The sequence below is a fragment of the Rhinolophus sinicus genome, chromosome 4, assembly GCF_057876585.1.
Source record: "Rhinolophus sinicus isolate RSI-liver-muscle chromosome 4, RSI-T2T, whole genome shotgun sequence".
Classification (NCBI taxonomy): domain Eukaryota; kingdom Metazoa; phylum Chordata; class Mammalia; order Chiroptera; family Rhinolophidae; genus Rhinolophus; species Rhinolophus sinicus.
The window spans coordinates 53,730,179-53,751,989 of record NC_142504.1 but is presented as its reverse complement, the minus strand read 5'-3'; the positions used below and the strand labels follow the sequence as shown (position 1 = coordinate 53,751,989).

General features: G+C 34.7%; 2 protein-coding genes across 6 annotated transcripts in view; one reads left to right on the top strand and one right to left on the bottom strand.

The window, feature by feature from the left end:
* Positions 1–21,811, top strand: part of MPLKIP (M-phase specific PLK1 interacting protein) — a 74,756-nt gene that overhangs the window by 23,027 nt on the left and 29,918 nt on the right. The window lies entirely within an intron of this gene.
* CDK13 (cyclin dependent kinase 13) overlaps positions 16,281–21,811 on the bottom strand; it is a 102,484-nt gene continuing 96,953 nt past the window's right edge. For 2 of the 4 annotated variants that reach the window (XM_019710219.3, XM_019710221.3), the window contains 2 exons: positions 18,257–18,709; positions 16,281–17,699 (listed from right to left, as the gene is read on the bottom strand). In XM_019710219.3, coding sequence (XP_019565778.2) covers positions 16,852–17,699; positions 18,257–18,709 — 1,301 coding nt within the window. In that variant the 3' untranslated portion in view covers positions 16,281–16,851. The remainder of the gene's footprint in view (positions 17,700–18,256; positions 18,710–21,811) is intronic. The other 2 variants (XM_019710222.3, XM_019710223.3) reach the window with 1 other exon arrangement.

Below are 21,811 nucleotides of genomic sequence, written 5' to 3'. Positions count from 1 at the left end.
AAATAATAAAATGGCAATAACTATATATCTATAAATAATCACTTTAAATGTAAATAGATTAAATGCTGCAGTCAAAAGACAGGGTAGCTGTGGATAAGAAAACAAGACCCATACATATGCTGTCTACAAGAGACCCATCTCAGATCAAAAGACACACACAGATTGAAAGTAAATGAATGGGGGGAAAAAAAGAAAGTAAATGAATGGAAAAAGATATTTCACGCAAATGGAAACAAGAAAAAAACGGAGGTAACAATACTTATATTGGACAAAATAGACTTTCAAATAAGGACTGTAATAAAAGACAAAGAAGGACATTACATAATAAAAGGATCAATCCAACAAGAGGACATCATCTAGTAAACATTTATGCACCCAACATAGGAGCACATAGATATATAAAATAAACATTGATACACATAAAGGCAGAGGTCAACAGTAACACAATCATAGTAGGAGACTTTAATACCCCACCTGACACCAATGGACAGATCTTCCAGACAGGAAACCAACAGGGACACAACAGCCTTAAATGACACACTGGACCAGATGACTTTAATATTTTTAGAGCATTTGACCTCAAAGCAGCAGAATATATATTCTTTACAAGGGCACATGGAACATTTTCCAAGATAGACCACATGTTAGGCCACAGAACAAATCTCAATACATTTAAGAAGATTGAAATCATATCAAGTATCTTCTATGATCATACTGATATAAAACAAGAAATCAATTATAAGAAAAATACTTAAGAACACACAAACACATGGAGGCTAAATAACATGCTAATGAATGGGTCAATAATGAGGTAAAGGAAGAAATCAAAAGATACCTTGAGACAAACAAAAATGAAAACTCAACAACCTAAAATTTATGGGACATGGCAAAAGCAGTCCTAAAAGGGAAATTCATAGCAATGCAGGCCTACCTAAAGAAGCAAGAAAATTCACAAATCAACAGCCTATCTTTAAACCTAGGGGAACTGGAAAAAGAATAGCAAACAAAGCCCAAAATGAGTGCAAGGAAGAAAATAATAAAGATCAGAGTGGAAATAAACAAAATAGAGACCTCCCCCCAACCCCCCCCAAAAAATGATCAATGAAACCAAGAGCTGGTTTTTTGAAAAGATAAACAAAATTGACAAAGCTTTAACCAGACTCATCAAGAAAAAAAGAAAGGACCCAAATAAATAAAATCAGAAATGAAAGAGAAGTAACAACAGACATACAAAACATTTTAAGAAAATACTACGAGCAACTATATGCCAACAAATTAGAGAATCTGGAAGAAATGGATAAATTCTTAGAAGCATTCAATCTTCCAAAGCTGAATCAAGAAGAAACAGAAAATCTGAATACATTGATTACTACCAACAAAATTGAATCAGTAATCAGGAACCTCTCAACAAACAAAAGTCCTGGACCAGATGGCTTCACAGGTGAATTTTACCAAACATTCAAAAAAGAATTAACACCTATTCTCCTCAAACTGTTCAAAAAAATCCAGAAAGACGGAAGGCTCCTAAGCTCATTTTACAAGACTACCATTACTCAGATTTGAAAAACAGACAAACACATTACAAAAATAGAAAGCTATAGATGATATCCCTAATGAACATAGATGCAAAAATCCTCAACAATATATTAGTGAACTGAATTCAGCAATACATTAAAGTGATCAAACACCATGCACAAGTAGGATTCATTCCTGGTATGCACGGTTGGTGCAATATCCACAAATCAATTAACATGATACACCACATTAACAAAATGAAAAATAAAAATCATATGGCCATATCAATAGATGCAGAAAAAGCATTTGACAAAATCCAGCACTAATTTATGATAAAATCTTTCAGCAAAGTGGGAATGGAGGGAACATATTTCAACATAATAAAGGCCATATATGATAAACCAACAGCAAACATCACTCAATGGGAAAAAGCTATAAGCATTCCCCTTAAGATCAGGAACAAGAAAATGTTGCCCACTTTCACCTCTTTTACTCAACATAGCACTGGAAGTTCTAGCCACAGCAATCATACAAGAAAAAGAAATAAAAGGCATCCAAATGGGAAAGGAAGAAGTAACATTGTCATTATTTGCAGATGACATGATACTATATATAGAGAACCCCAAAGATTCTGCCAAACAACTATTACCATGTGTCCCTGAAAATAAGACCTAACCAAACAATCCGCTCAAATGTGTCTTTTGGAGCAAAAATTAATATAAGACCCAGCATTATATTATTACTATTATATTATATTACATTACATTATATTATATTATTATATTACATTACATTACTATATTATATTATATTATATTATATTATATTATTATATTATATTATATTATATTATATTATATTATATTATATTATATTATATTATATTATACCCAGTCTTATATTATGGTAAAATAAAACCAGGTCTTACATTAATTTTTGCTCCAAAAGGTGCATTACAGCTGATTGTCCGGCGAGGTCTTATTTTTGGGGAAATGCGGTAGAACTGATAAATAAATTTAGTAAAGAAGCAGGATACAAAATAAAAGTTCAGAAATTTGTTGTATTTTTAAACACCAATAATGAACTATCAGAAAGAGGAATTAAGAAAACAATCCCAATTACAATTATATTTTAAAATACTTAAGAATAAATTTCACCAAGAAAGTAAAATACCTGTACTCAGAAAATTATAAGCATTGAAGATAAAAATTAAAGAAGATACAAATACATGGAAACATATACCACGTGTATGGGTAGGAAGGATTAATATAGTTAAAATGTCATTCTACCCAAAGCAATATGTAGATTCCACACAATCCCTATCAAAATATCAATGGCATTTTTCACAGAACTAGAACAAATCATTCTAAAATTTATACGGAACCATAAAAGACCCCAAATAGCCAAGGCAATCGTCAGAAAGAAGAGCAAAGCTCAAGGTATCATGCTACCTAATATCAAATTACACTACAAGGCTATAGTAATCAAAACAGCATGGTATTGGCATAAAAACAGGCATATAGATCAATGGAACAGAATAGGAAGCCCAGAAATAAATCCATGTCTATATGGTGATTTAATCTATGACAAAGGAAGCAAGAATTTACATTGGGGTAAAGACAATCTATTTAATAAATGGTGCTGGGGAAACTGTACAGATATATGCAAAACAATGAAACTGGACCACCTTCTTATGCCATAAAGAAGAATAACTAAAAATGGATTAAAGACTTAAATGTAAGACTCGAAACCGTAAAACTCCTAAAAATATATGTAGGAAGTAAACTGTTAGACATTACCCTTAGTAATATTTTTACTGATATTGGGCAAGACAAGCAAAAGAAAAACATGTGGGACTACATCAAACTAAAAAGTTTTTTCACATCAAAGGAGACCATCAACAAAACAAAAGGACATCCTACTGAATGGGAGAAGATATTTGCCAATAATACATCTGATAAGGGGTTAATATCCAAAATTGATAACAAACTCAACACCAAAAAAACAAACAATGCAATTTGAAAATGGACAGAGGACATGAATAGACATTTCTCCAAAGAGGATATACAGATGGCCAATAGACATATGAAAAGATGCTCAACGTCATTAATCATTGGAGAAATGCAAATTAAAACCACAATGAGATATCACCTCACACCTATCAGAATGGCCATCATCAGTAAATCAGCAAATAAGTGCTGGCAAGGATGTGAAGAAAAGGGAACCCTTGTGCACTGTTGATGGGATTGCAAATTGGTGGAGCCACTATGGAAAACAGTATGGAGGTTCTTTGAAAAATTAAAAATACATTTACCTTATGACCCAGCAGTTCCACTCCTTGGTATTTATTCAACAAAATCCAAAACACTAATTCAAAAAAATATATACACCTCTATGTTTACTGCAGTGCTATTGACAATAGCCAAGATAAGGCAACAACACAAATGCCTCAATAGACCATTGGATAAATTAATGGTGGTACATTTTATACAATGGAATATTACTCTGCCATTAAAAAAATAAAATAAAATCTTACCATTTGCAACAATATGGATGAACTTAGAGGGTATTATGCTAAGTGAAATAAGTCAGACTGAGAAAGACAAATACCATGTGATCTCACTTATATGTGGAACCTAAAGAACAGAATAAACAAGCAAACAAAACAGAAATGGACTCATAGAGAAAAAAACTGATGGTTGCTGAATGGGAGGGGGTTTGGAGATGGGTAGAAAGTGAAGGGATTAGAAAGTAAATTGGTAGTCACAAAATAGTCATGGGGATGTGAAACCCAGTATGGGGAATATGATCAATAAGTTATAAAGACTATGTAGCATGTCAGATGGGTATTGGACTTATCAGGGGGATTACTTCATCAATTATGTAAGTGCCTAATCACTGCACTGTACATCTGAAACTAATATAAAATAATACTGAATGTCAACTATAATGTGTAAAAAATGTATGCAAGTGCCAAAACATGTATACAAGTGGACACTTTGGTCAACATTGCTCAAGCAATAGGTCTCCGTAATCAGAAGTGACTGGACGCTGATGGTAACCACTTTGAACATCTCCTGTAATTGCAGAAGTCAAACGTGACTTGTATTTATCTTTCGTTATCAGTATATATTGAGTATTACAATTTTAATAGTTTTTTCGTTTCTTAAAATGTGTATACATTTTTTTGGCATCCTCTGTATATATATAGTCACATGATGTAAAGAACAGTATAATGAATATAGTCAATGGTTTTTTAATAGCTATGTACGATGTCAGATGGGTAATAGACTTGGGGGCACTATCACTTTCTGAGGGGTGTAAATGTCTAATCATGTTGTTTTGTAACCTGAAACTAATAATAAAATAAACAATTAAATAAAGGGTAGATACACTGGACACAGAGATGAATCATATGCTGGGAGGGATGGAGCAGGTCAGTGTGAGATTTCATCACACTACTCAGGTGGGATATTTTAAATTTATGAATTGTTTATTTCTGGAATTTCCCATTTGATATTTTCCAACCACTGTTGACTGTAGGTAATGGAAACTGTGGAAAGTGAAATCATGGATAAGGGAGGACTACTGTATCTTCTTCTGCAAAATGTAGTTTTTTGTCTTGTTTCTGTTTATATATTTTTTATATTTTTTTATTGGGGAATATTGGGAAACAGTGTGTTTCTCCAGGATCCATCAGCTCCAAGTCATTGTCCTTCAAATTAGTTGTGGAGGGTGCAGCTCAGCTCCAAGTCCTGTCTCCATTTTCAATATTTAGTTGCAGGGGGTGCAGCCCACCATCCCATGTGGAATTGAACCAGCAACCTTGATGGCTCTAGCCAACTGAGCCATCTGGCCACCCCTGTAAAATGTAGTTTTGAATAGTATCTATCTCAGTAGAGTTACGAGGATTAAATAAGCTAATATTTATAAAGTGTTTAGAACACTGCCCAACCCACAATAAACACCACAAAGTGTTGGTTAAAGAATCAACTATAGCAAATGCAGTAGTAATTTCAGATTTCCTATAGTGCCCTTTGATAAAAAGCTGAAAGCTGAAGAGAAATATTTTAGTTAAGGCAATTTTACTAACTATCAGGATGATGACGGAAATTCTGAAGATCTAGCTTGATCTTCACTACTTGATCTTGTACTACTTAGAGTAAGTGCAAGAATCATGAACTTCTTCCTGAATTTAATGAATGTTAGTGCTTTTGTGTTTTGTTCAACGTCATAAAAAATCAATTTTTTTCTACAAGCTTTGTTTTTATCCCTTTTGCATTTAGGCCTATGATTTATCCCAAATTAATTTTTTGAATATGATGTGATATAGGGCTCAAGCTTCATTCTCCCCCCCACGTGGATACCAATTACCCCAGCAACATTTTTAGCAAAGATTGCCTTATCTCCCCTGAATTTCATGTAGTTGAAAGTGTATGTAGGGGTCTGTTTCTGAACTTGTATTAGTTCAAAATCTTGGGAGCTTCCCAGGTGAAATCTGACACAGGCCCCCATACACAGAGGGCAAAGAGAGACTGAAGAAAGAGCAGACCACTGCAGATCGGCAGACAACAGATGTAAAAAGCAAGGGAACTTACCGTGTTTCTCCGAAAATAAGACCTAGCTGGACAACCAGTTCTAATGCGCCTTTTAGAGCAAAAATTAATATAAGACCCAGTGTTTTTATATTATATTATATATTATATTATATATTATATTAGACCTGGTCTTATAGTAAATTAAGACCAGATATTATTATTACACTATATTATGTTATATTATATTCCCGGTCTTCTACTAAAATAAGACCAGGTCTCCTATTAATTTTTGCTCCAAGACGCATTAGAGCTGATTGTCTGGCTAGATCTTATTTTCGGGGAAACACGTAGTACGAGGCCTGTCTTGGGCTCTGCAAGAGGAGTCGATTTCCACCCTCTCAGTGGAATCTTAAAAGTTTATATAGAGTACTTAATGAGTTCAGTCACCTATACCGCCCAGTTAAGCTCAACAAAACATTTCTCTCAAGTCTGTGTCCTTAAAAACTCCCACTGTGGGAACAATGGGCAGAACCTACATTCCAAGCACAGGGGGTGTGGAGTCTCCGACTGCCCAGATGGAGCTCAGTGTCAGCCGGTGGTCACATTTTCAAAGACCTTCAACAACCTATATTCTGTTCTATTGCTCTCTGTTCATACTTGTGCCAATACCTCACTATCTTAATAGCTGTTACTTTATATTAAGCATTGGTTAGAAAAAATTCAACTTTGTTCTTCCTCATGGTTGCCTTGGCTATACTAGTTCCTTTGCATTTGCACTTTAATGTCAACATGTCAATTTACACATTAGCGTGAGTACGGGCACACACACCAATCTGCCGAGTTTCTGATAGCCCCATGTGAGCAGAATTGACATAATATTGAGACTTCCAACCTGTGAGCTAGTGCGCTGTCTCGCGCTCTGCTCTCTCTCATCCTCCATAGCTTTAGATCTTTAACTACTCTCAACAAAGTTTTGTAGTTTTTAGTATAGAAGTGCATCTTTTGTAGAATTTATTCCTAAGTATTTGATTTTTTATGCTAATGTAAGTGGTTTAATGAATTTCATTTTCCAATTTTGCTAATATATATGATAATGATTTTTGTATATTGATCTTTCATTCAGTTTTCTTGCTGAATTATTTGTGGATATTCTTCCATATTTTCTATATACAAAATCATGTCATCCACGAATAAACAGATTTATTTTTTCCTTTTCAATCTTTACACGTTTTATGGCTCAGGCCACTAGTAAAATATTGACAGGAAGTAATGATAGTAAACATCCTTGTCTTGTCTGGACCTCAGGGAGAGAGTGTTCAATATTTCCCCATTAGCTTTGTTACTGTAGGTATTTTATTATCAAATAAGAAAGTTCCCTTCTATTTCAAGTCTGCTGAGAACTTTTATCATAAATGGATGTTTAATCTTATAGTTTTTTGCCCTTACTGAGATGATGCTATCTCAAAGTTGTTAATAAGAGTATGTACTGTCTGGTTCCCTTACTATAAAGCTTAGAACAGGGAAAAGTACCCTAAGGTGATAAAAGTTGGAAAAGTAGTTCCTTCGAGGAGAAAAGATTGGGAAGGAGCACGACCATCTGAAGTAACAGACATGCTCTCCATCGTGATCTAGGAGGTGGTTACATGTGTACAAACATAATTAAAAATTTATTAGGTGAACTTAATATTACCTTAATTAATACATTATACTTACATAAAAGCTTTAAATCAAAAATAAAGCTTAACATGTGATTCTGATGCCCACATGAGACTGTGCAGGTGCGGCCTGAGAGCCAATCTGAACGCTTGATAGAGACCAAAATATCCGAGTGAATGGTTCCAATGCTAGAAGACATACCATTTCCTCCTAGCAACTGTAGAATTAGCTTACCATCATCCCTTCCCATGGAGACAGAGAAATCATTTCTCTAAATTTGAAAACAAAATCTAATGTTTAAAAGAAAAAGAACAGATGAACTACATATACTTCAGACAGTTCAGAACTGTCTGAACTTTCTTCAGTTCTCCTGTAATCACTTCTTTCCGATATTTAAGATGGAACTAGATAGAAGATAGTTCAAATATTTTATATTCTGTGGAAAACGTTAATGGTGAATATTGCTATTTGTTGACTGAAACCAATACCTTCCAACATAAACATTTATTACAAAGACATATTTTTATTGAGATAAAAAATAAGCCTCAGTGATGAAACATAATTTTCCCCTTCACGACACCATCCCAATCTAATAGCATCAAATATTCATAAGGCAATTACTATAGACCAGGCACTATGAAGTTACTCACTCCTGAAAATTTTAGGTATTGTACCCATTTTGCAAAAGTAAAAACTGAGAATCAGTGTTTCAATAACTTGTCTAAAGTTATATAGACTAATAATGGTAAAAGCTAGGATTTGAACTGGCTTGTACGCCTGCTTTTCAAACCAATATGCTCTATAATAACCCATAACCAGCTTGAGTTTTCAAATTCTTTTTCTATGCACTATATATAGACATATTTTTTTAACCAAATGGAGTCATACTATACTTTTCTCCGATAAATATTTAAGATATTTACTTATTACTTTATATAAATGATACATGGGTTATTTCTGATTAACAGATTCTCAGAAATGGAATTGCTAGGTCAAAGTATATTTTCACCTCCTCAGTATTTTTAATTTTTGTCATTCAGACCCATGAAAATGCGTATTTTCAACATTTGTCTTTTCTTCACTTTATTTTACTTGTGTATAACAAACTGTTCCAGGAATCTCAATATCTGGTAAAGCAAGTCCAAATTCTTGTTTTTTTTCAAAATTAGCTATTCTTGGCTCTTTGTTCTTCTATGTAAATGTTTCTAGCAACTTGCTCAAATTTCGTATTAATGCTAATAATTTATCTGTAGGTTCTCTTGGATGTTCTACACAGTCATATAGTCTGCCATCAACAATTTTTTCTTTTCCAAACCTAGTTTTTCTTTTTCTTCCTTTCTCCCTCCATCTGCCCCTCTCTTTCTTAACTGTGTAACAAAGATCAGCCACAAAATGTTTAATACACGTAATAATGGGCATCCTCATCCATTCCTAATCTTTGAATGTGTCCAACATTCTACCCAAGACTGTTTTTAGCAATAAGTTTTGGAAATGTTTATAATGGTTATATAACAGGACAGAAACATCATTATTTAACTGTGTCTAAAATCGTGAATTTTAGTACCAAAAAGAGGAAGTAGGTGTTCAGAATAAAGTGAAAGTGCAAATTTCATTTTATATAGGGAACAGCCTGTAGCAACTCATTCCTGAAGTTATTCATTCAAGAAATAGATTTAAATATCTTTGAAATATTTAAAGCTAAATAGAAACAGTCCGTATACATTACAAATCAACAAAAGACCCCAAAGAACAAAAAAAGAAATGAAAATCAGTTTACCAAAAGATTAAACGCAAAGCCAGCAATGTAGTATTAAAAACAAATTTTTAAAGGGAAGCAGAGAGTATAACATAAACTGACAGAAGCCCACGTAATGGTGGTAATATTAAAATCGGCCTTAGCAGAACTTGAAATGTTAAAAGAAACTTCAATAAATGGAAAAAAGAATAAGCATTTATGAACTGGTATATGCTGAATATAGCACTGAACATATAAAGCAAAATACAGAAGGTGCCAAAAATATGTATACATATTTTAAAAAAGGAAAACCTATTAAAATTGTAATATTCAATATATACCAATAATAAAAGATGAATACAAGTCACTTCTGCAATTACAAGAGGTGCTCAAAGTGGTTACCATCAGCATCCAGACACTTCTGATTATGGAGAACTACTGCTTGAGCATTGACCAAAGTGTCCATTTGCATATTTTTTTTTTTGGTAACCCATATATATATATATATATATGAAAATACACAAAGCAGTGTAAGAACTTATTTTACATGTCTTACTCCTTGGAGATACAGAGAATCTCACCAGTGTTTAATTCATAATATTGATTTAATGGTTGTATGAAAATTGTACCAAAGGACATACCCATTCTAGCATCCGGGAAATATTTACAAAAGTTGTTTGATTAGCAACCTAAAAAGAAATCCTTAATAAATTCGCAAAGCAAACTACATGTAATACAAATTATAAGTTATTAACAAAAACTAAACTAAAAATTAAAATAAAGCCAACCACCTGGAAGTGGAAACACACTATCCTAAATAATTCTTGGGTCAAACAAGCAATCAAATTTGCAGCCACCAAATATTTAGAAAATAATGAAATTAAATACAACATTCCTAACCTACAAGATGGAGCCAAAGAAATTATCACAGAATTCATAACATTAAAATGGTTTCTTTTAGAATTGGAAGAAAAATAAATGGACTAATTATTCAACTCAAGACGTAGAAATAAATAAGGGAAGTAGAAGGAAGGAATCAAAGCCAAAATGCTGAAATAAATTAGAAATAAATGATAGATTATTATTCCCTGGTGGTAAGAAAGTGGATGAAGGTAGAAAGGCGCAAATTGTAGTTGTCTAGTCATGAGAAAAGACACTTAAAAGATATTTAATAATACATGATATGTGTATTTAAAACATGGAAAGTATTAAGTGCACCTATATGCTAAAAGCATTTTAAATACAAGGTAGACTGTATGACGAATTTCCAGAAAAAGGATAATTACCAAGATTTAGTCAAGAAACCATAACCTTGAACAGAGCAAGAACACATGAGGAAATAGAAAAATTGTGAAAGAATTACCTTCAAGAAAAGAGTCAGGTAGATCTGCACATAAATAAAACAGCATCACTTCAGTAAACAGATAATCCGTGGGACATATAAACTATTATAAAGCAAATAAAACATGAAATAGTTTTCCAGTTTACTCCAGAAAGCTATCAAAACTAGACATCTCTTAGGAATAAATATAAATACAAAATCCTAAATACAGGGTTAGTCAATACAATAGAGCAGCATTTTAAACAAAAAGCTCAATGTTAGATTCTATTAATGCAACTGGTGTCTACCATCAACAGATCAAAGGAGAAAATCCCCAAGTGGTAGACACTGAAAAGCATCTGATAAAAACATTTAACATCTGATCCTAATAAATGGACTTCCTAAAGCTTTTTTCTTAACATAATGAAGTATTCGAATCTATAGTTTAAATTATAAACACTAAAAATTAATAAAATCAAAAACAAGAATTCCCATTATCATAACCAACTGAAAATTTAAAATGTGACTTTTTTTAAAATCACATGACAGCTTTCCTATATAAGCAGTGACATTTAAATTATTGCAATACTTATAATCATGTGAAGAGTCCATTTCTAAAAGGAACAAAAATATTTTTAGAAGTTTTAGAAAACCCAACATATCAGAACTATAAAGAAAATTTTGAACTTTTAATGAGGGGAATAAACACACACACATATACACGCACAATTCTATGCTTTCAATGTAGAGACCCCTATCAAAACACATCTCTGTATGTTCAAGATTATAGTTTAAAAAGGGCTACCTTCCTTATATAAACTGCTCTTCAAAGCAACAAACACCTAAAAATTAAGCATAGGAATAAAAATTAAGCATAGTTAATAAAAAAGACACCTGGCTAACATGAAATAATGACTTTCACTAGTAAGCAAAGAAATATTAATTAAAACGAGTTAACTTGTCAAACTGGCAAAGATTGAAAAATTTTAAATACACCACATAGCTAAATGAAAACAGGAAGTAATAGGAACACAAAATTTGCACTATTCTTGAAGGCAATTAGAATGCACCAAAATGTTAGAAGTGCATTCTGTAGACCAGTAATTGCAAGGAAATTATGTATGCTTGTATGTATGTATATATTTATGTGAATTTTCATCAATTATTATTTATAACAAAATTAGAAATATGTTTTGTCCAGCAATAAGGAATTTTTAAATTATGGTTCTATAAGAAATAATTTAGAACCATTAAAGAGGGTAGAATTATTGACATAGAAGAATGTTCACAATATATTATTGAGAAAAATTAATTACAAAGCTATTGGCAATCTAATCCCATGGCTTGAAGAAAAAAAGTAGACATGCATTCACATACATTCCTCAAAGGCAAAATATTAATGGTGGTTAGCTTTGTATTTGTTCCTATGTTTTCAAATACGTACAAATATAAAAAGGAAAAAATAAGGGCTAGTTTTAAGTTTGTCAATAAAACATACCATAGTGGCTAACAAGTGGTCATCTTTATCAGATGACATTATCCTAATTCTGTTCTGCAGATAAGCAAGAAGAAAACAAGGCTAAAAATGGGCTGGAATTCTCATGGCAGATAATTTACAGACTATCAAATACAGCCTTTAAAAAAAATGGCTTATATTAAACACATTAGGTTTAACAGTTACAAAACATTACCAAAAGTTCTTGCAGAAAAAGAACACCTTTACAATAAACTTAATTGTGAAGAAAGAATTTAAAGGGTGATTCACTACACAGCCTCATTGTTTTTTTTGAGGGCGCGGCTCAGTGGCCCATGCAGGGATTGAACCCAGAAATGTTGGTTATTAGCACCACGCTCTAACCAACTAAGCTAATGGACCACCCCTACACAGCCTCATTTTGAATTAAACAATTAGAAGCAGAAAATTCTTTTATAAATGGGACATTTGATATGGTGAAAGGAGTAAGACCCACAAAATTTATTAGTCTACATAATTCAAAAGGAAAGTTTTACCATCATGATCAAAATTTTATTTTCTCCATCTTCAACTGGATCCCTCCATAGCTTAATTTGTTAATAGTTTTATTTTTAAATAAACTGGAAACATTCAAGAAATTATCTGCAGAGACCTCTGGTACATGGCAAATCTTTGCTCCCCTTGTAAAACAACTTAATTATAAAAACTTGAAAGAATGTGTTTGCAGTCCTGCTGATATTAATCTTCCTCCTAAGAACAGAAAATGCTTTAATAAAAGATTCAGTCTTATCTAATTGTTGAAAAGTTACTAGTGTCTTCAAAAGAAAAGGAACTGCTTTTTAAAAGACTATTTATATGTGACAGTCTCCATAGGCTCCTCATTAAATAAGTTTCCTAAAATTGTTTATTTTCCTATTTTTTCTGAATTGTTTAAGTTGACTTTTTAAAGCCATCTGTATTAAACTAGCTGTTCAATATTCTAAATTTAATGATTTTATTTTACTATAACACTGGTATTTTTAGTCCATTTTCTTATTGAAAAGTTAAGTATTCACTACAGAATTTAGACATGACTTAGAGGAACAAGCACTGGCAATACACCTAAGTCTCACTTTTCTTAGCTGTAAAGCGAGGACATGGACCAGATGCTTTAATATTATTGGGGTGTCCTGTTCAGACTTTTAAAATACCAGAACCAGTATGCCAGGGAATCAATAGATCTTTATTCCAAAAAAAAAAAAAAAAAAAAGGACTTAGGGTGAAAACTGGATTCAGCTCAAAGCAAATAGAGCAAAACTTGAACTCAGAAGTACCAGTTAGATTAATTTGGAAGCATTTAACCCAATTACCTTCTATTTTCTCTCAAGAAATCTTGGTATTTCCTACGGATTGGCTTACTGCAAACTGGCTAGATGCAACTTAAATTTTTTTCATCACTGAGTTTTCAATTGTTCTATTGCTTTCCAGCACCTTCTGTTCAAATATGACTTTAAAATTTTACATACATTCACATTTTCATTTCTTACATTCACTTAAGTGTAAATACAGCTGAGAGTAGCAAACACCACTCACTTTTTCCAGACACTTCTTAAATCCTCCCGCTCAGTCAGCCCACTAGAAGCATGAGTTAATAAAGCCTTTCCCGTTTAGTGCTGCCTGCTCATACTAGACTAGTACCTGGCACTTGGTAGGCACTGGATATACATCTACTGACAGAATGAATTTGAAGCTCTGAACCACAGCTAAGGTTTATATTAATTCACATTCCACAAACTATTTTAATCAATAAACCCCTTAAAGTGAGTTATTTAAAATTACACAGGAGACGGCACCTTTCCAACAAATAGTGAAGATGGGAAACACAAGTTGCATGTAGGAAAGCTTGCTGTGTCAGGAAATACAAAGGGGAATTTCACATGGAGACAAATATTTTCTTCTTTGGTAGTTCAACCTCTTATGTTTTCGTCATTTTATTTCCAACCTGACTTACCTGTTTCTGTCTAAAAAACTTGAGCAATGATTTTATGTTCCTTAGATTTCACTCAAAAATACTCAGTAATTACTGCAATTACTATAACCTATAGAATTAGCAGTTTCCCGATTCCACTACTCTTTTTATTAATCCAAATTCACTAAAATATTAAATGATCTGGAAGGATGCATTAAGATTTTCACTACCATATTTCATCAATTTTAAGACAGCTTCTTTCACTTAACAAATTTGGGAAATATCTTAAAATTGATGCAGCTTATTTAGAATTGTGTTGTGGTTTAATTGGCAACATTTTTTCTAAGTGATGCATAAATATTGGTATGTCTCTCAATCAATACTCTCTTAGGGTAATATTAGAAGTTGCAGTTCAAATTTTCAATTTCAAGCAACAATTTCCCTGTCCTCTGAGCCACTCTTGTAACATAGATACATGACTAGAATGTTTGATTAGAAAAACTATTCAAACACAGTTCAATTTTATATAAAATATTTAATTTTTAAAACACAGGCTATTCATGTCACATAAATATCGTCAATTTTATGTTAGCTGCTATGGTCAGCAGAATTAACAAGTGTGACTACTAAGAATAACTTAGATACTGTCACTTACAGGAAAGTCTAAAGCTCTAAGACTCACCATATTAAAATTTCAGATACTTGAATACTGTAGCTATTTTGCTAAATTTCAAAATATCTCTTCACTTCCTGCAACGTAGCTTCGTAAGTCGTTAGTACTTAATATTCAAATAAAAGCAAAATAAATTTTTCTTCCATTCATTTCTCCCCAACAAAAAAATTCCATCAAAAAACAAAACGGTCAACGGACATCAATTCATAGCAGTAAAATGGTAAATTATCCACTTTTAAAATAGTCTCACTCTCACCAAACTAGAATGCTTCCCATATACTGTTTTAAATGAAGGTTCACAAGTCAGATAGAGGGCACAGGGTTAAAAGACTGACTTTAGAACTAGAGCAATATCCATTCTGTAACAGTTGATTCAATTTAAGATTCTAATAAAAAACATAAGTTACCAGGAGGATAGTCAAAACAAATGGTTAATTGGCACAACTCTCATTTCCATAATCTATTTTTCCATTTTTTGATATGGAAACATTGGTTATCTACCTTTGGTTCCTTTCTTGAACTATTATATGTGTGTGTGTGAGTGGGCACAAAAAGTTAAACTTGACACCATTAGTTTAAATAAGGATTTGCCCATCATTCTTTGCTGCTTTTAATGAAGAAAAAAATGTTAAAATAAACTAAAGTTGCTCTAAGTCTGGCAAAAGAAGTCCTAATAAACCTCACAAAAGATGAGAGGAGGGAAGATAAGAGGTTTTTCTCTTACTACTTTTTCTTTGCTTCAGTAAATTCAATCTAGGCAATGTTTCTAGTTAACAAGTGAACAGAGTTAATTTTTTTCTTAAAATGGCAATTGTGTAACTTCAAATATGGTGTTTGCCACCCTTCCCCACGAACTTGAAAAGAATTATGCAAATTCTGTTACTATGCTTTGCTCCTGTCTTGCAATTACGCAAGGCAAAAGGAAACAGGAACAATACGGCAGCCTGAACGGAAACGGTACTCTAAAATTCCCATTTAGTTATTACTTTCAACCATTTAAATGACAAAACTTTTCAGAATTTCTCAGAAGTAACAAAAGGTACTGATGGAGTTCTAGTCCCCCATCCAGAGAAGGTGGAGTGGAAGGTAATACAGCCCAAAGACAGGCAGAAAAGGAGAACGGTGTGATGGGCAGAGAATGATCTAGCAGGAACTGAACAAGCAGACCCTAAACACCCCAGAGCTCCCTGCCTCTTCAATACAATGTACTGATTCCCTTGAGAAGACAACTGGGTGTAAAGGTTAACTACTTTTTCAGACTTTAAGCTTACCTGTTAAGGCACTTACTTACCCTTCCCACCCCACCCATATTTCTCATATAAAACCCACTATTTTATTCGAATGCATTTTGCCAGGTTATGATAATCTGCAAAATAAAACAAAAATAACATTGACCATTTTTTTTTATAAAACTGTTGCATCAAGAGAAAGGTTGTGTTTTATTTTCTGAAATGAGCACAAAGTACACCTTTCACAATAACACTGAAAGCAGGTGCAAAGACTGACAGTGACCTTTGACTAAAGGTAGCTTTGTAAAAAGAAAAATACCAAATAAATCAGTGCCCTTTCTGATTGTTGTAAAACTGAAGGGGAACGAGGGGTTGGTTGGTTGTTACATAAAAGTTGGTCCAAACTTACAAAAAAAGCACAAATGTGCATAGTTCAGAAGATCTGCAAGAGGGCCATAAAAGACTTTTATGTCCCTAAGATTAGCATCCACTTAAAACTGCAAGAATACAAAATAAAATTGTTAACTAGAATTTGTGAAGATGTACAATCGATAGATCTAGTTTTTAGAACAGCATGAATTTAAGCAAAGGTGTTTTTTTTTTTTTGGTCTTTTTTTAAACTATTGTATGCAAGACCCTTTCCACATAAAAATAAAGCTGTTGTTGAATTAATATTATTCAAGTCTCTTGGATTGCTGCCTTAAATTGCAGCTAGAAAAGTCTTTCCAGATAAAAATGATGTGCCTGAGGAAAAACAGATACTCAGTACGGTAGCCCTCTGCCGCGACCTCTGCCAGCTGACGTGCTAATGTGTCCCCTAAATCCTTGTGAATACCCAGGCCCTTGGGCAGGAGAAGTCCAGGTCTGTCCATGCAGGAGGCTGGGGCCACCCGGGTTTTCCTGTAAGTTGCCGCCGTAGCTATAGTTGTGCATCTTGGCTGGCAAAGGGTGAGTACTCTCGGGCCCTGTGGAAGGGTCACTACTGTTAGCCAGGACCGCGATGGGGCCGTGGCTGTACTCGAATCTATGGTCCTTGTCTCCACTGAACAACATAGGACCGGGATTGAGGTAAATGTCTCCATACCCAGCTACGGAACTGGGAAATGACTCGGCAAAGGCAGAAGGCTGAGTTGGGCCGCCAGAATGAGATGAAGTAGTACTGTAGTTATCCAAAGACTGAATATCTGAGTTTCCAATGAAGCTCCGTCGTTCCAATGGGGGAGCAGAGCTACCCCCCAGCCCATCGCTGCTAACATACGGAGCAGAAGAGAAAGAGGACCCGAAATTGTCCTTGTAGTCTGAGGTGGGCACGTAAGTGTCTCCTGCCTGGTAATCAATACCCCCTTCTCTTTTGGGATCGTCCTGGGGCTGATGCTGGGCAAGCAGCTGGAGGAGGGCTGCTTTCACTCCGGCATGAGGGTCTGCTAGTGAAGAACTAGTGGTGGGGACATGCTGGTTTTCTGTCCGATAATCCAGGTCTTCTTCGGTGACTGGTGGTGGCTCAGGTGGTTCGGGAGGTCGCTGATCGGGGGGCAGAATACGAGGCCGGTCTGGCTCTGGTGTGAGCTCCAGTATCCTCCTATCCTGGTGCTGGATGAGCTCATCTTGCCCTAAGTGAAACAAAGCGAAATGGAGAGTCAAAACCTGGAGAACTGAATGTTCAATATAGCTCATATTTCCTACGGGTGATCCTAAAAAGCATCAGAAGTTCTATCTCTGTCCTCCCCCACCCCCAACAACAACAACAACAAAAAAGGAAAATGAAAAGGACTAATGTTGCCTTCTACCATTTAAGTCTATGGTGACAAAAACTGTATTGTATCTGCCTTTTCAAAGCGATCTCATCTATGCCTGTTTACACTGCTTGAATAAAAGCTACTGTACACATCAAGTTTCTGCCTTGGCCGGTCATCATGCTGTTCTTGGAGTAAAATATGATTTCGTAACCATAGGTCTACACAAGAGAAGAATCTATGGTATTCATCGAGTCATTTCGCACATGAGTAACTGGCTGAAGAATCAACTGCTAGGAGTAAACAGACTACAAAACCACCCTAAGACCAGTGACATCTGCAAAGCACTGAACAGTACACACTGATGGTCGCCCGCCCACAGCAGGCCCGCGGTGGGGAAGGGCCATGTGGGCGCTCTGCAGCCTGCCACTCACCCGATACCGGCGTGCTGGGTTCCGGAGGCGGCCGCAGCTGTAATGCTGCTTCATGTCCTGACCCATTTTCCCTCTCTTCCAGCGGCACATCCTTCTGCTTTGACTGCTGAGCCTTTATTATCTGAGTCAGCAGAACTGCAAAGGCGCTTTGTACAGCCGCCTGGGCAGCGTCTGTCTCCACTTTAGGCGGCACGCTCTGAGAAGAAGGCTGAATTCCTCCCAGCGGTTTCGAAGACTCTTGTTGTGGTGTGGATGGATCTGTCTGTTTTTCACCTGTTGCCAAAATTCCAGCAGGAAGGTTTATTTTATTTAGCTGCTGTTGAGCCTCAGAGTTTACCTTAATGTTCAACACTTGGACAAAATCAGCCATATTAACACTTGTTTTAGACTGTAGTAGGTTTAGTAGAATTGCCAATTCACTGTGGTTTAACTGCTGTCCAGGGCCTGTTTTTACTAAAGACAAAATTTGTATTAATTAGAATTGCCACAACTCACATCTCCTCCCACCACCCAAAATGGCTCTGTATTATTATCACATGAATATATACATCTAGGACAGTGTTTAAGAAACACTGTGAAAAGGGAATCTCAGTTCAATTTCATGTAAAGATTTCACTGCACGTAAATTAAAATAACAACAACAAAAGATAGAACTGTGGTCCATTTTGAATAAATTATCCCTAGGGGCAAATACTTGAAAAGGAAAATCACGACTACCACGACTATGGCTCTAACCAGGAAATACCACCTGGGAATGTGAACGGAATAATGAAGATGAGGGATACAGTGTCAGGAGCTTTCTAAGCAGGTTCTATCCTGTATTACAACAACCTTAAAAGGCCTGCTCTCTTATTAGCTGCATTTTTTCTTTTACTGAAGAAGAAATTGACATCCAGACAGACTAAATATTAATAACTCACCCAAGGTCACAAACTCTGTAAGTGGTAGAGTTGAGATTTGAACCCAGTATTCTGATTCCAGAGTCTGAGCTCTTAACTATTCACAGTATTGCTTATCTAAAATAATGTTTATTATCTAAGAACCTAACCTTATACTTGCAGTTAAATTCATGGATGTGGCAGACTCTTTGATAAAGTGTTTTATTCAAATTAACTTTAAGTCCTGTTGGGTAAGTTAGGACCTCCTACAGAAGCATTCTTATAATGTACATATAAGATGATATTCACTGATCATCAGCAAAACAGATTCAGTTGTTTTTCCAATTTTCAGTTTAGACTTGTGATGGTTTATACAGGTTTATGCAAACTTATCTTAGTCACATATAACAACACGGCTCAAAGGCATATAATGTCATATATGTTAAGTGATAATACAGACACTGATAAGCAATTTCCATAGCCACATAATAGAAAAGCAACTCCAAAAAGATGAAAAACTGATTATTAATGCGATCTTTTTATATTCCCTTTATATATTTTGAGATACATTTTGTTATTTCATGTTATTTTTAGATTAATTAAAACAAACTTTGGCAAGTTCTTCTTGTAACCTGCCACATTAATAAGCAATCAAGCTTGTTTACTACACCCCAAGAGCCAGTTTTTCTCATTTTCCCTTTCTTTTCTCTATTAACAGAGGCAATCTCTGTGTGAGCTCAGAGAACTACTCTTTTTCAACTATGGTGTCTCCTTTACAGAAGCAGCATTTCCTTATTTCAAGACACTTAACTGATTAATGAAGAAAATGGAGTAGAGGATACATTTCTATTTCAAAAAACCAGAATTCTCACTTAATAATGAGTGTTTTTTTTAAAAAAAAGGAAAACAATATATGATATGAAACACTCCATTAATAAGGTTGTTAAATATGTAGTAGGTAAGAAACAATAACGAAATGAGCCCAAAAAGGGCAACTCATTTCTTACCAGCTAAAATAGGGTCAAGTAACCACCCTTTATTCTACCAGCTTTACCAGTAGAATAGAAAGGACATCAGTTCCATGAAGAGGAGAAATGGAGACCTGACAGTCACCTAGGACAACTGACTGCCACCCAAACTTCTTGTCACTCAAACTTCTTGTCACTCAAATCCTATTTCAGCAGATGGTATGTAAAACATGTAACTTAAATACAAATTAAGAAAACTTCCTGTTGCTTCTCTTTTGCCTTTCTCTATATTTCACACATTTTTAATATGAAAAGAAATAATATTGAACTTAACGTAGACAGCCCTCATGGCATACAACAGCTGTGTTTTCCAAAGCTACGTGGATCAAATATTTTTATGTATAAGGGGAATTCTCTATTTCAAGAAACTCTGAAGACTACTTTTCTACAACAAATAACAATTGCTTCTGGTTTTTAAAGTAATGTGTATCAGCACTTTAATGTAGTCTGTCCAAGGTCAAGTATGAGCTTGTGGACTACATGGGAAAGCATTAATGGTAATCTTCCTAAAGCTTTCTCAGCTCATCTACTCTACATTTAGACTCAGCCACCAATAGCTCAATCTGATTCACAGATCTGTTACAATCAACTAACCAATCAATATTTACTCATCTCTTAATATATATAGGTTACTTTTTCATGTTTAATAAACTACCACCTCTACACACACACACACAGAGGCATACCTTGGAAATACTGCTGGTTTGGTTCCACAAAAATAAAGTGAATATCGCAATAAAGCAAGTCAGTACAAATTTTCTGGTTTCCCACAATGAGATATCACCTCACCCCAGTCAGAATGGCTATCATCAACAAGACAAATAGTAACAAATGTTGGAGAGGCTGTGGAGAAAAAGGAACCCTCATACACTGTTGGTGGGAATGCAGACTGGTGCAGCCGTTATGGAAGGCAGTGTGGAGGTTCCTCAAAAAATTACGAATAGAATTGCCATATGACCCAGCAATCCCTCTCCTGGGTATCTACCCAAAAAATCTGAAAACATTTAGAGATAAAGACACGTGTGCTCCAATGTTCATTGCAGCTTTGTTTACGGTGGCCAAGACATGGAAACAACCAAAATGTCCTTTGATAGAGGAATGGATAAAGAAGTTGTGGTATATATACACAATGGAATACTATATGGCGGTAAGAAAAGATGATATAGGAACATTTGTGACAACATGGATGGATCTTGAGAGTGTAATGCTGAGTGAAATAAGTCAGACAGAAAAAGCAGAGAACCATGTGATTTCACCGATATGTGGTATATAAACCAAAAGCAACAAAAGAACAAGACAAACAAATGAGAAACAGAAACTCATAGACACAATGGTTTGGTGGTTGCCAGAGGGTAAGGGGGGAGGGGGGTGGGGGGTGGGGGGTGGGAGATGAGGGTAAGGGGGATCAAATATATGGTGATGGAAGGAGAACTGACTCTGGGTGATGAACACACAATGGGATTTATAGATGATGTAATACAGAATTGTACAGCTGAAATCTATGTAATTTTACTAACAATTGTCACCCCAATAAATTTAATAAAATAAAATTAAAAAAAAAAAATTTCTGGTTTCCCAGTACGTATACATATTATGTTTACACTAGACTGTAGTCTATTAAGTGCTCAACAGCATCATGTCTAAAAATA